At 34.9% G+C, this 14,049-nt stretch overlaps 1 protein-coding gene across 1 annotated transcript in view; it reads right to left on the reverse strand.

The window, feature by feature from the left end:
- LOC110372408 (dual specificity protein phosphatase CDC14A) overlaps positions 1-14,049 on the reverse strand; it is a 168,351-nt gene that overhangs the window by 11,051 nt on the left and 143,251 nt on the right. The window contains exons 2-3 of the mRNA XM_064041695.1: positions 12,650-12,834; positions 20-279 (exon numbers count right to left, since the gene is read on the reverse strand). Coding sequence (XP_063897765.1) covers positions 20-279; positions 12,650-12,695 — 306 coding nt within the window. The 5' untranslated portion in view covers positions 12,696-12,834. The remainder of the gene's footprint in view (positions 1-19; positions 280-12,649; positions 12,835-14,049) is intronic.

Raw genomic sequence — 14,049 nt, forward strand, 5'->3', positions numbered from 1 at the left:
AATTGAAAGCATACGCTACCTGATAACTCCCAATAAGATAGGCCGCATTAAGCCGTAGGGTCTCATTGTTGCTGGTGTAGAAAACAATCTTCTTCTTCGGGTTCTTCTCCAATTCCTCATTAAGCTTGTTGCAGAACTGGTACAAATGGCAGAGGTGGTAAGGCCCGAAGTCAAAATAGAAGTTCTCGTACACAATCTCATCTTCTATGTGGAAATATTTGCTGTTTCTGGTAGGTTTGGGCTTGTAACCAGTTTTCAGCGTCGCGAAGTACAATCTGTCTGGAAGAATTACTTCTAGTTTATAAAAGTTGGAGTTTATGGCCTAGTTTAAAGCGGTATTAACCGGTTAACTTCGGTATTGCATGCTGTCTCACTGTTTGGCGTGATTTTTTGAACATTTGTAAAGATTCAATTTGCTGTTATGGTTATATGATTATGATACATCTCCGTCACTAGATATGACTGTTTAAGTAAAGTTGCTTCGTATAAACACAAGGGCTAAGAAAACTTACATCTAGAATCAAGGAATAAGCACAATTATAAATATGTCGTCATGTCTTGGAAATGTAGGTTCATTTTTGTATCAAAACGGATCTTATATCGGATCGGATATAAAGTAAATGTCAAAATACGACAGGAAAATATTTTACTAAAAAGCTATTCTCTTACAAAATATGCAGGTTGAAGTGGTCTCGACGGCTAGACAAATATTTTACGTTAGTAGCTAAAGTAAATTTTGTCTCATTCCAGCACTATACATACTTTGCTATGCAGTTTTTTTTTTGGCAAGAAATAATAAATAGTGTTTGCGTGATTGGAAACCTAATTTCTTGTTCGGTAAACTATGAAAACTTTGTTGTTCAATCGGAACTATTATTTTATTAAGTAGAACATGAAATAGGTAGTTGGGTTATCGATACCTATACTGGAAGCCGACCCCAACATAGTTGAGAAAAGGCTCGGAGGATGAGGATGATCGATACCTATAGGTCTTGTATCAATTTTATGCAAGGAAAATATTATATGAGTATCAGAATATCATATAATATTAGTAGGGATAGCAAATAGGTGGTTTCCTAATGATTTTTTTCGTGTAATGTCGTCACGCACCTTGGGACTTTAAATAATCTTTTTAATCGTTTTGACTTATGAGCAAACTGACGTGCAAATGCCAGTTTTAATTTACAACCCTTCCATTGCAGTTAAAAGTACACAAGTACACACATTATTACGATAATTTTACGATAAAGGTGAAGGATCAAGGGAGTTTTTTTTCTAATAAAAAAGGCGGGAAAACCCTCGTTCAAGCTAGGGTGACAAAGGACTTGGTTGCATGTTTAAAAGCAGTTGAAACAGGCAGTAATTCCTATCGAACGGCAGTGCTAAGCATGGTTTAACATCCAACTAAAATATCAATTTCAGTGTTAAACTATTTCGCTAAAACTTTTTACGAATGTTTGACATATGAACGATCTACTTCGTAAGATATGCATAGGTCTATGGCCAAAGGTGATATTGAGGAGGTCAAGTGTCATGGGGATTTTTAAAATAAAACGACCTCTGAAAAAGATAACGATTTCTTTGACGTACCTTAGACAAAGGTGATGATTTTAATATGGCAAACAATTTTTTTAATTACTAAAGTACAAATTCTCCATATGTATATGTTACGGGTAATGCTAGAAGGTGGAGTAAACCTAGGTTTACCCGGGTTGACTTAGTATTACCCAAGCTTCTTGGGTAAAGTCCGAATAATAAGTAAAATAAATATTAATTCGGGGTTTACCCATGCTCACCTAGGTCTACCCAACTCTGACTGGGTAATGTTAAAAATTTGTCTAATTAATTAGTGAAATGAAAATCCAAGGTCATTTTACACATATATTATTTAAAAAACATACAAAGGCGATCGTAATTGCTTGAAGAACATAAACTTAATAGATTTAATAGAAAAAAAAAACTAATAACGGTCGTTGTTGTTCAAATTGAAATTGTTTATTTGAGCAAGGTAAACTGCTGTGACATTTAGAATTTCACAATTTTCCTGCAGCTTTGCATGAACACTTCTTTGTGGCACATTTTGTTTTGCAATTACACCTTTTATTACCCGGGCCTCCTGAAAGCGACTGTTTATTTTCAACCTCTCGTAAGCTTTTTTTCTGGTGATATATTTTCAATATCAATCCGTTTATCATGACACACAGAAAACTGATTCCTTGAGAACATTTCCTCAACAGTACCATGATCATCCTAGAATTACGCCACGGGTTCGAAAATTACGCAACACCTAACATTACCCAGTCAGAGTTGGGTAGACCTAGGTGAGCATGGGTAAACCCCGAATTAATATTTATTTTACTTATTATTCGGACTTTACCCAAGAAGCTTGGGTAATACTAAGTCAACCCGGGTAAACCTAGGTTTACTCCACCTTCTAGCATTACCCGTAACATATAGACGACATGACTCTCAGAAATAATCTAACTAAGCAACAAGAAACTGATATGGGTATAAAAGCTTTACTTTTCAGAATACAAGTTAGAATAACATTATATAGGAATACTCGAAGTTCTCTAGAGAATACACGAGTTCACTAACACAATACAATAATGTTATTTATGTATGTTTGTTCATTCAGTCCTCTGTTAGTATGTATTAGGAAACTTTGTCTGTCTTCAGAGAGATATTACAAGTATAAACTACTATTGTTATTCCATAATTCATTATATTAAGCTCTCTTGTGTAGTTCTTGCTTACATTTTTCCTGGCAGTACCGTTGAGAGTTTTTCGAAAGCATCAGAGAAGTACTCCCAATTGAGAACGTTTTTCAAAGGATATAGTATGGGGGTCTTAGATTTCTGGCAACATCTGGCAAACTCTTCACACCATTCGGGCAGTATCTAACAATTGCTATCAACTTACGGTATTGTCGTATGACACATTTCTAACTACTGCCGTTATTACAAAATCTGTTAGCTAAACTAAACATGAAAAATAGGTTCTTCGAATAGAACCTATTTTCAGACACACCTAATGGTTTTTCTACTCAAATATTCATAGAGAAACGGAGTAAATTATCCCTTCTGAACGTTAAAAAGGTTTGAACACTTGACCTTTATATCAATGCCAGAAAAAAAAACAAAGATTTAAAAAAGGAATCAATTTTTTTCTTCTGGGGCTCTTTCAAGCTTAAAAATGATGAAAGCAACGAGCAAACAAAATACAATCATGGAAAATGTTTATTAATATACTTAAATGAAAACAGTAAATGGTAAGTAAGTAGGCAAATATAAAATAAATCATATTGAAGTACAACGTTCAGTTAAAACTTATAAGTTCGCTGAAAGAGATGTTGAACCCGAGGAAGTTTGATTGAACAAATAAATCTAGCAAAGATCTTTCTCCATGATGCGGGCTACATTGAAGTCGTAAAGCTTTTGTGAGCTTTTGTCAAGAAAATGGAACAAGGATTCTGATTTATTAACCAACGTCTTTTTGTGTAGCACAATTATAAAAATGTCTAGGTTTGTAGATGGTTTGTTGGTAGATCATTTTGTTTCGGTGTTTCTGTTTAAAAAGATGATTATATGGCAGACAATAACGACCAAATCGATAGTCAAAGTAACTAATAATGTTTCCGTTAAATTGAATATGATGGAAATTAAGATCCTAAGAAGATCTTCATATACCTAAGGAATTTGTGATTTATAAATAAGAGATTTATGTCTAGGCTTCGTCTCAACATCCTAAAATATACCATTCACCGTAGCTGCCTTGAACATGGATTAACGTCATTATTGAAAACAAAAATATTATATATTTCTACATAGTTTCCTCAGATACTGCGTAGGCAGACAGACAGTAGCTTTGTAAACAACGGGAGTACCTAAAGGAACCTCTTTCTTTGATCTTTTTACGCAGCCTTATCAGTGCCTACAAAAACAACGGACGCGACAGTAAAAAAAGCTTTTTAAGGTATTTTAATTTTATGCAGTAGGCGTAACGAAGGACACAGAACGGAAACGTAAAAGACGGAAGCCGAGGAACGTTATAAAAATACTCGACATTAAAACGTAGGAAGAGTCGTGAAATTAAAGCAGTCTAATCTTTCGCAATTTACAGCAGACCTTAGTGCTTTAAAACATTACTTTAAGGAAATGGCAAGCGAACCTTCAAGTTGGGAAAAAAGCGCTGATTTAATTCCGCAGCGCCATAAAATTATTTGACACAATGAATTGGTCAGGTAAAATCCTATAGCACTTTTAGTTTACGTGCATTTTGCAGTACCAGTCACAAGAACCAGGAAATTGCAACTCCGATTACGTTCCATGCAATGATTCCAAATGATGATGCGTGCCCCTGACCATACGTAAGGTCAAAAGCGATTGTGATGTCATCGTCCAATCAATTTGTAGTTAAATTGTTCACAGCCCAAGGTTACGTAATGTTGACATGGTCCGGTCCTTGTCAGCTTGGCATAATGGTATTATTTCGATCAAAGGTAAAGGATGTAGAAGGTTTTTACTAAATTACGTATATCATTCAAATATCACGCCAGATATAAAAATCTTAACGTATATTAGAAATTGCAGTAAGGGCAAGGAATGATGACGGTCCACAAGTAAATAGTATGATTCTTCGAAAAATATAAGATTGTGAAAAAAGGGGGATTGCTTGACAAATTGAAGTGGTAAAGTTGAACAAAACGAGCAAAGTTAAATACCAAACTACAAAAATAGTAGCAACAAAGTTGCACCGTGTCACTTGCAGAACAGGTTTTCTTTTTATATAAATAAATATCCACATACTAGATGGATCGATGCAATACCATAATGCAGTTCAACTTTAATCAAACGGAAACAAAACCAACATAAACCATTCATTCAGAAAGGAACGCCTACAAAAAATCTATTAATACTTCGGCGCTAATGAAAGGAATCGCGCGCGCTCGCCCTTGGGGCACACCCCAAGTTTGCATACACTTACGTAACCCAAGGTCAGGCTGACACTCGTGCCGCACCTTTATTGCATGTGTAGCACTCGAATAGGAAATTACAGCTATTTCAGTGGACTAGCCTAGCTTGTACTTGCCCACTTGAAACTGAGCGATGAGCGACCTTGGAACTTCACCGTTGTTGCGTCAAACTGACGGTTTGTTCAAGCAAAAAAGTAATGGAAGTTGAGAGTTTTAATGAGTTTTTCAAACACGGAATAAATCGTAATAGGCCTTTTCAAAGTTTTTATTACGAATATCGTGAAAACCAGACTTGTGTAGAGTGGTAAGAAAAAAATTGGTTTTGACAAAGGCATTTGATTTAGTCAACAATGATGTTGATTGGTTCAGAATGGAAACTAGTATATAAGTCTAGAAACACGGCACCATTAGGGTATCTTCCAAGGATTAGCCGCCGATTAAGGGACAATTTATTTGTTTAATCAAGAAAGTAATTTCAGGAGGCATTTTCATAAAGTGTCCCGTTACGTCCTAAGTGCTACCTAAATTGAAAAAGACAAAGAGCGCTTTATGTAGAACTTAAAGCCTCCGGAAAGGATGAACGAAGCTTGGGTGGGAGTTACGGTAAGGTCGGTGTTCGTACTAATCCAATTAATGTTAATAAAGCTATAGATGAAAAGGTGGGGCACATCACAATGAGAGTACCTCTGGACAAAGCTCACCTTGATTCTCGCCTTCAAAGCAACTACAAAACATTAAACTATCCATCTAAATTCACGAGCAAGGCCAAAATAATCTACAAAGCTGTAACAAAATACTGAAGTAGACTGAAATTTATTGGCCTTCAAGGAAGTGTCCCATTTTATAGCGAAGCGAAGACGGGAGCGGTAATTATCATGATACAACTTTACGACTTGTTTTAGCACCTACCATTAATACCAATTTAGTTAAATAAATATGAATTCGTTTTTAATTAATTTCGATGGTTATAAAATTACGATTATTAGCATGGCAGATGAATGAACAAGTTACGTATTTATTCAGTGCGAAATAAGAATGCTACATGAGAACATAAAAAAACATTGTGTGTGCTCAAAGTAATCCGTTACTGTTATTTATGAAAGCCAAAGCAGACTACAAAGTAACAACATCACGTAGAAAAACTCGTAGATAAAGTAAAGAGAATTCATAATGAAATTAAGCTGAATTTCAGCATGAACTACTAAAACTGCTGTTGGAAGCAAATTATGATAAACCAACTCTGCAGCACATAACAATGGACTAGCGAATACATAAATAACTGAACAGCACTTACAGAGGGTTGAAAATGCACGTTAAACACATATTAATATTCTTAGTGTAGCAGCAAGCGTGTAGAACACAGTTACAATACATGCAAACGATGAAATATGCAGATTTTGTTAACGCATTCATGTAGAGGGACCATTACAGATTGATATATGTAACATACACGGCTAGGCTGTGACAATATTTTTACGCTGAAAGGACGCTACGATATTGCTTTGTGTATTTTTGATGTGATACCTTTCTCGTACTGATGGATTTTTGATGAGGATACCATTTGTAAAGTGAAAAATAATCTTTAGGCGTTTCTTTTCGCTTGGTATATAGATTACGCTAGATAACTGACTTAAATAAATCAATAAATCAATCAATCTTTTAAATTGGTTGCAATCAATCTAGACTGCTTCCTCGCCTTGTGCGACAATAATTAGGTTATGAACGTTCTACAAAGCCGTCTTAGGAAAAATAATAATGAAAGCACTCTCGGTAATCAATTTCATTAGATCTAGTATCCCTTATTAGTAAGGCTCTGGCGCAACAAGCCAATAAGATTTTCGATGAAAAACCTACTGGACAAGCTATTACTTCATTGATCCAGATGCAGCGGACATCCATATTTCTGGTCTTGTCATAAAGATAGAAATGGGATATATTTATTTCGACTTCCCCAAAATTTTGGACAACGTTCAATCGGGCGTTCAGTCCAACTATTAATGTATAGTTTTATTGTCAATCTGTCCATATAGAACGTCAAAACCATAACTTATTCCATTTGCTTTAAAAGGGGAAACTATAAATCAGCGAATCGTATGGCAGCGCTTAAATTTATGTTTATGTATGACTGAAAAAAGTTCTGATAACGATCTAACGCGAAGGTCACTCAAGACATATTTGTAATCAATGCAAGTTTATTTCAAGCAGAACCATTTACATGATTTCGTATGATAATAAAGCTGCAGTTTATGGTTATGCCAAGATAAGTGGCTTGACTTGAGGGCAAAAAGGGAAGGTCAAAGTTCTAAAACCTAATGGAGGCAAAATGATTGACATGAACTTTGGTGAAAGTTTTCAACACGACATTTGTGGTAGACAGAGCTTTTGTTTTTACTGAAACTTTGGTATTACGAGAAGTACTAACTTCGTAGAAAACGTATTGAATGATTACATGAATCCAGTATTTGGGTAAGCTACCCGTGGAACATTTTCAGTTTCGAGAGACTTTTGTAATTCGGGAACCTTATTGCGAAATTTCATCTCAAGGGACGTCTGTCTGGGCCAGACATAACTTACTTAGAGTAATGTTATTCCGATGGTAATTGGAAACGACCCTACTTGACCTTTCGAATCAAGAGACCTTTGAATTACGTAAATACAACGACATTTGAATATATCTCGTCTCGATATTGGAATCAGATTACGGTTCATGTTTTTGTGAACGACAACGGGTGTTGTTGGTAATGGTTGAAGATGGGCTTAAGGGTTCTAAAGAGATTTTTTTTTGAAAGCAACGCACGACTAAATGGAGGGATACTGTCAGAATCTGAAAGTAAAAGCTATAAAATCCTAGTGTTAGATGTAAACAGAGGACATAAAAGGGTTATTTCAGTATTTATGCCAGACAGTATCTCAGTTACTGCTCTGTATTCGCAAAGAGATTGTTAAATGGCTAAAAGCGATATTGGAAAACGATTATCAAGCGTAATGTGGGTAATGCCAATCGTCTGGCAAGTTTTTACCGCTAGCGCAAAAATGTGGTGTTCTACAATCGAGCTATCCTGCTCTACCTAATACGGAGTTGAATTAGCTAATAGTTTACTGCAACTTTAAGATGAAAGAGAAAACCGCCTACATAGGTACATTTTAAGATCCTAGCATTGCAATAAACTTAGACCACCCATATTGGTACTTAGACGAGCAACCCAAATAAATTCGGCTTTCACAAGCTTAGAACTCCAAGTACAGATATGAATTACGTATCTACTAACGACCTAACCAGGAAAGGACAATGACCATAAACTTCAGGGAAACACCTGAGGTAGATTTGGAAATGACATAAAATATGGTGATAGGAAAATAACTTCAGTACATGTAGCTTAGCAAAATACTAAAGACGTAAGTGTGCATGTATGCATGCATAATGTGAAATGGTATGCATTACGTCCCCAACTGAGACTGTGGTTACAACCCCCAACGACAAATATGGCAGCTACATGTTTCTTCCAGTGAAGCGTGTTTTAATGTTATTCCTTTGTCAGGTTTAATGTCCTCGATTGAGGTTGGTGTTTTGGCAAGAGAAAGGATATACCTAAACAGTTTGTGAAACATCTTTAAAATGTTATTTTCATTGTCTACTCTACATTATGAAGGCGTGAAAGTCGATATAAGTAGAAATAATATGACTTGAGAGATGACGTTAGGTAGAAGAGTATGGAAGAAGAAATCATGCTGCGCCGATTCCAAAAAGGTCTAGGTTATGTGCTGATGGTAGCTTATGATAACGATGATAGACTCAATTTAAAAATGATCATCATCATCATTACAGCCATAGGATGTCTACGGTTCAACACAGGCTTCGCCCATTGACTTAAAAAAGGACTTTCATCCAAAACAATTTTATAGTTCCAATAGCAGCGTAAATAGGGACAAGTAGCCTCTAGAAAGGCAGCTCACGTAAAAAACCAATTTAATAGGTTTTCCGTGCAAGAATTCCATGAGGTATTAAATAAATCATTGCAGTATGACATTGTAATTGAGTTTAAATAATAGTCAACATTGAGAAAATAACCTAGTTTTGGGAGTTTTAGAGGGTCAACCTTGCATTTTTTTTTACTTTTCATCGAAGCGTTAATTTGAATGATGTTGGCGCCTCATAAATGTAAAATGAGAAATCGGAAATGAATTTTGATCGCAAAAGAATTAGAATTGTAAAACATCGCGGTCTTTTATTTACATAGGTATTTAATTTTGAACTGATAAGCTATCATAAATATGTAGTTAGTTCTGGTTCTGGTAGAAAATGTTTGATAACATTTAAAATGTAAATACCTATATACACCAAGAAATATTTATTACATTATGATCGTATTTTCTTCTACGATTATGAACTAAGAAGTTCCGTTTTTGCCCTTTAAATATTTTCTTCATTATATCCTAGTCTGGATAAGTTAGACTGTTAGACAGTTTCCATTATAACGAATGTTGCCAGCGGACATTGCCCTATCTAGATTAAAGAATAATTGGACTAGCGTAGACTCGGCTGGCTTTTGTGTTCTAGCTCAAAAAAGTTTATCGCTTCTTTCTGATAAAATAGGTTTCCTGTTCCAATTCTTTTCTATAAGGGCACTTTTTCTATACCTACTTATCTTTTCGATCCTTCTTATTTACTAACTGTTAAAAATGAGTCTTAAAAATATCTTCACTAACCCTTAACCTTATTCCAACGAAATTTTATCAGATAATTTGACGTAAACGTAACAAACAATACAACACTCGCATTTACAATATCTACATTGTACACATATACCTAACTAAGGTTTCTGATAAAGACTGGTTGTCTATTATGAAATTCAGTAAGCAAAATAAACATCCAACTAAAAGACTTGTTAATGATAATTCAATTAAGTATAGTAAGTTAGTTTAGTGCGTAACTTTCAGGTTTTCATGGTTATCAAGAACTAAATCAAAACAGCCGCCCTTCAGTTTTGGAGGGCATAAATAACTTTGATATTACCCTTTTCAAGGCTCGAAACCTGATAAAAATTTCATAACATAGTACAAAATGCTTTCAAGTTCAGATTTCTGTTTTTCTCGAGGTTAAGTCAATGTTTATTTTAATAAGGCGAGCTTTTTAAGAATACTCTTAATTTTAGTCTCAAGGTAAGATTCCCTTTCTTTCTCAATGTCGACAAATCTTGGTGTAATATGCACGGGGGTCCATGCCGAAAACTGACTGAAATCTTCGGATTGACATGAATTGAGTATTGCAAAAAAAAAATCTCTTTAAAAAGGGTTTTTGTGCCGGGGGTTTCTTTATATTTTAACTTTTTCCTTCGGGGGTTAAAAAGGCGGTTAATACAATTTATAATGATTAATGACCATAGTGCGTAACCTATGTATGACGTAGTTAACATGATTCACATTGCACCCACAATCCAGAAATACGCATTTGACTCAATGTTTATTGACATAGTAGTATAAATAAATTCGCAAATAATACGTAATATACCTACCTTCCTATCAATCATTTAGAAGGTCAGATGCAATGGAGCCTATACAATATACATAAACCTGAATGTATATGTATTTATATACATTTGTGCAACTGTAACGACGTCATGCTTGACAGAACCGCCCACTTAGCACTTACCGCTTATTTATAACTTAATAAGCTTAAGTTGAAACTCCAATACTTGTTTGTAAGATGCACATAAAAGTTTTCTTATCGAGGCAAGCTTATGCGATTGAATTTCATGACGAACATTTAATATTTTTGTTTTAAATATTGTCATTGTTTTAATATATTTGTTGTACTTGTAACATACACTTCATGGTGTACACTTGTGTACAATTGAGGTACCTACTTTGTAATAGATTTTTCGATTTGTTACAATGTCTAAGACTAGCAGGTACCCCAGCGGAATCCATTGTACAGTCTGCGGAGTAACCGCGGCCCTGGTACAGAAAAGGCCCCAAAAGGAACATGGTGGGTTTCAGTTAGTAATAGTCAGACACTCCCTCGCGCTGCGGGAGGGGGTCATTTGACAATTTCCCAAGAAAAACAAAAGTTTTCTATTTCCTAGACAGACATGATTTGTACTATATTCCAGCCATACAAAGTTTAAGATAGATTACCTTGAGACATGCCGGCTAAACAAATGTTAACAATGCTATCAGTATAGAATTAACGATTAAATGCCGATACTTATCTTCCTATATCTAATCTGTAAGTTGCTAAGCAATCTTCTAAACAAGATAGATAGCTAACCGATGTGTACCTAAACTTTATTACTATGGATTTATTTATTACTATTATTACAATGGGAAAACTTTAGTAATAGAGTTTTTTTAAACATTTAGATAAGTTCATTACGTTCCGCGCGATATTTCTGTTTTAAGTGTAAACATTCCACAATTATCAAATATGAAATTCTTGTTTACTACAAACTACATATAAGTAGGTAATTGCAACAATATTTTATCAAAAGTTTCAAGGAAGAAACTTGGACTTTAGAAACCGCTTGAGGTGCCATAAAAATCTCAGTATTTCGAACTTAGCGTGTTACACCAGATGGTCAGTCTGGCTCTATTTGGTATCAGAAAGGTATCAAATACATATGTATTATTCAGTTATTTAAATCAGTCAAGTGGGAGTCGGCTCGCGAGTTCCTCTCATACTTTAATCCAGCTGAGCGGAATTCGCGCAACCTACAATGGTTTTAATTAACAAACTTTTGTTCAGTCATTGTTAAAATCTCTTGTTAGCGTGAACTTTCTGACAAATAAAAATGGGACATCAGAATAAAGGATTATGGATTAAAAATCTGGATAAATACTTAACTAGTAATAACAATTCTTTGAACCGACAATAGCTAAGTGTAAGCATGTACCTATGTAGTCTTTAAATTTCTCCAACGTAAATTAAGTTCTGAATCAATGTTAACAATTAAGGAATTAATCATTGTTAAAATGTCCGTAAAAAAACATTAACCCCCTTAGGCCTCTGCCTCGAATTTTGCGGGCAGCGGGGCGGCATCGGCGGCGGCGCGGGCGGTCACCGTTTTGACTGGAGCTCACCGCTCGTTGCCCGCTCCCGCGCCGCTATATTCGAGGGCCGGTCCATTTGATTATACGCGTAAGATCCTGCCGCTCCCGTGCCGCCGCCGCTGCCGCCCCGCTGCCCGCAAAATTCGAGGCAGAGGCCTTACTTATAAAATCTCTAATCACCTTCTAAGCAACATTTTAACTAATCACTAGTTAAAGTATTAAGTAGTGATTAAATGTTAGTTAAGACATGCTTAAGCAACGTTAATAAGTAAGAATTTTCTTAAACAGCCCTTAAGTATTACTTATATTTAATTCACGTTTATAAGTAAGGCTGTAATTGTCTAGTGGATTATCATCATCACTTCATCTAGTTTCTAGTTTTAGTAAATTATATTTATTGGTGTAATGCTTCAATCAGGAAAACATAACATGATACATATGTATAATTGATTGTAGGAATATGCTATAAAAAGTAATGTGAGTAGTTAAGATTTATGTCTATATGAATAGTGATACAAGTGGTTAGATTCATGTCTATTTAACTGTTTATATGATAAAAAACTGACCCAATGTCAGTACAAAAAGTTAGAAAAACACTTTTGGCATACAATAATGATGTTGACCTACCTTTAATAATCTCAGTGGATGATATGATGACATCGCTTTCATCCATCCTCACTTTGTAACACAGCAGAGCCGCAGACTTTTTTATTTTGAATGATTTTCACTTAACTCAACAGGAACTTTTCATTTCAGTTGTACTATTTGACTATCTTATAGCTTTTGCGGCCATATTGGTTTGTTTCTTGTAACTGTAACAAAAATATAAGTATGTATAAATTTGTTGTACTATGCAATAAATATAATGTATATTGTTGTCTCTCTCATCTAGATGATGCTAATGTAAAAAGAGGTATCATTTTTTGATTTTCCCATAAAGGTTCCGAAGCGACTGAATTTATTTGAAACATTCTTTCACTTTTAGGGAGCTACATTATCTCAGAGTAACATAGGCTATATTTGATCTGGATAAGGGCAGTCGTTTCCACAAGACGCTGGTGAACCAGCAGGGAAAAAAGTAGTTTTTTTTTAAATATAATTTTAGTTTATTAGCAACAACTTTTGTGAACTGAAACTGATAAATGAATACCTAAAGAAAAAGTCTTTGGCGCTTATCTACATTTTTTCCCAACATTAATAAAAATTTAGATTTATGATTTGCATTTTTCTATAAGTAGGTAAGTCCATAGAATCATAATATTTAAATCCTATGTTATGATTTGATAGTATAGTTCAACAAGTTTTATTATGATTATATTAAATAAAAAACGTACATTAGATTTGCATAAATTAGCTATAACTGACCCGGATTTTAAATTACAAAAAGTATGAAAAGGACAATGCTATTCTTTGTATGGAAGTTGGGCTCAAGTGTTGCCCACAGTAACTGCATAGTGTATTAGGTTCCATAGGCTTATATTAGGTCCCAGACCAAAGCATTTCGAAATCTATCCCGGGAGTCCTGAGAAAAACTGGTTTGACTCTTATTCAATATTACATAAAATAAGCTTACGAACTCTTAACTATTCCACTTTTATTACCTTAATTGAAATGAATTATATTCATTGACAAATACGAGGTATTGTACACGACAACTTTTTTTTTAACCGACTTCCAAAAATGGAGGAGGTTCTTAATTCATTTGCATTTTTTTTATGTTTGTACGTGCATAACTCCGTCGTTTACCAACCGATTTCAACAATTATTTAATTGTTTGAAAGGGCTTACTTCCTCAATGGTTCCTTTGTCATCCGGCCCAGGGTCTGGTGATGGAATTTCTAAAAAAATCGGAAGCGACTCTCGAAAATTGTAGACACATATCGAGTAAAACCTTGTTATTCGGGTATATGTCTCAGACACCACAAAACTGTAAAGGTTTTAAAATCTGACCTGACAATGGAGCCGACAGAGAGACGTGGGAACTCCTCAACGATATCTACTAACTACCTCGTGTTCGAGCTTATTTT

Source organism: Helicoverpa armigera, chromosome 26 (assembly GCF_030705265.1).
Source record: "Helicoverpa armigera isolate CAAS_96S chromosome 26, ASM3070526v1, whole genome shotgun sequence".
Classification (NCBI taxonomy): domain Eukaryota; kingdom Metazoa; phylum Arthropoda; class Insecta; order Lepidoptera; family Noctuidae; genus Helicoverpa; species Helicoverpa armigera.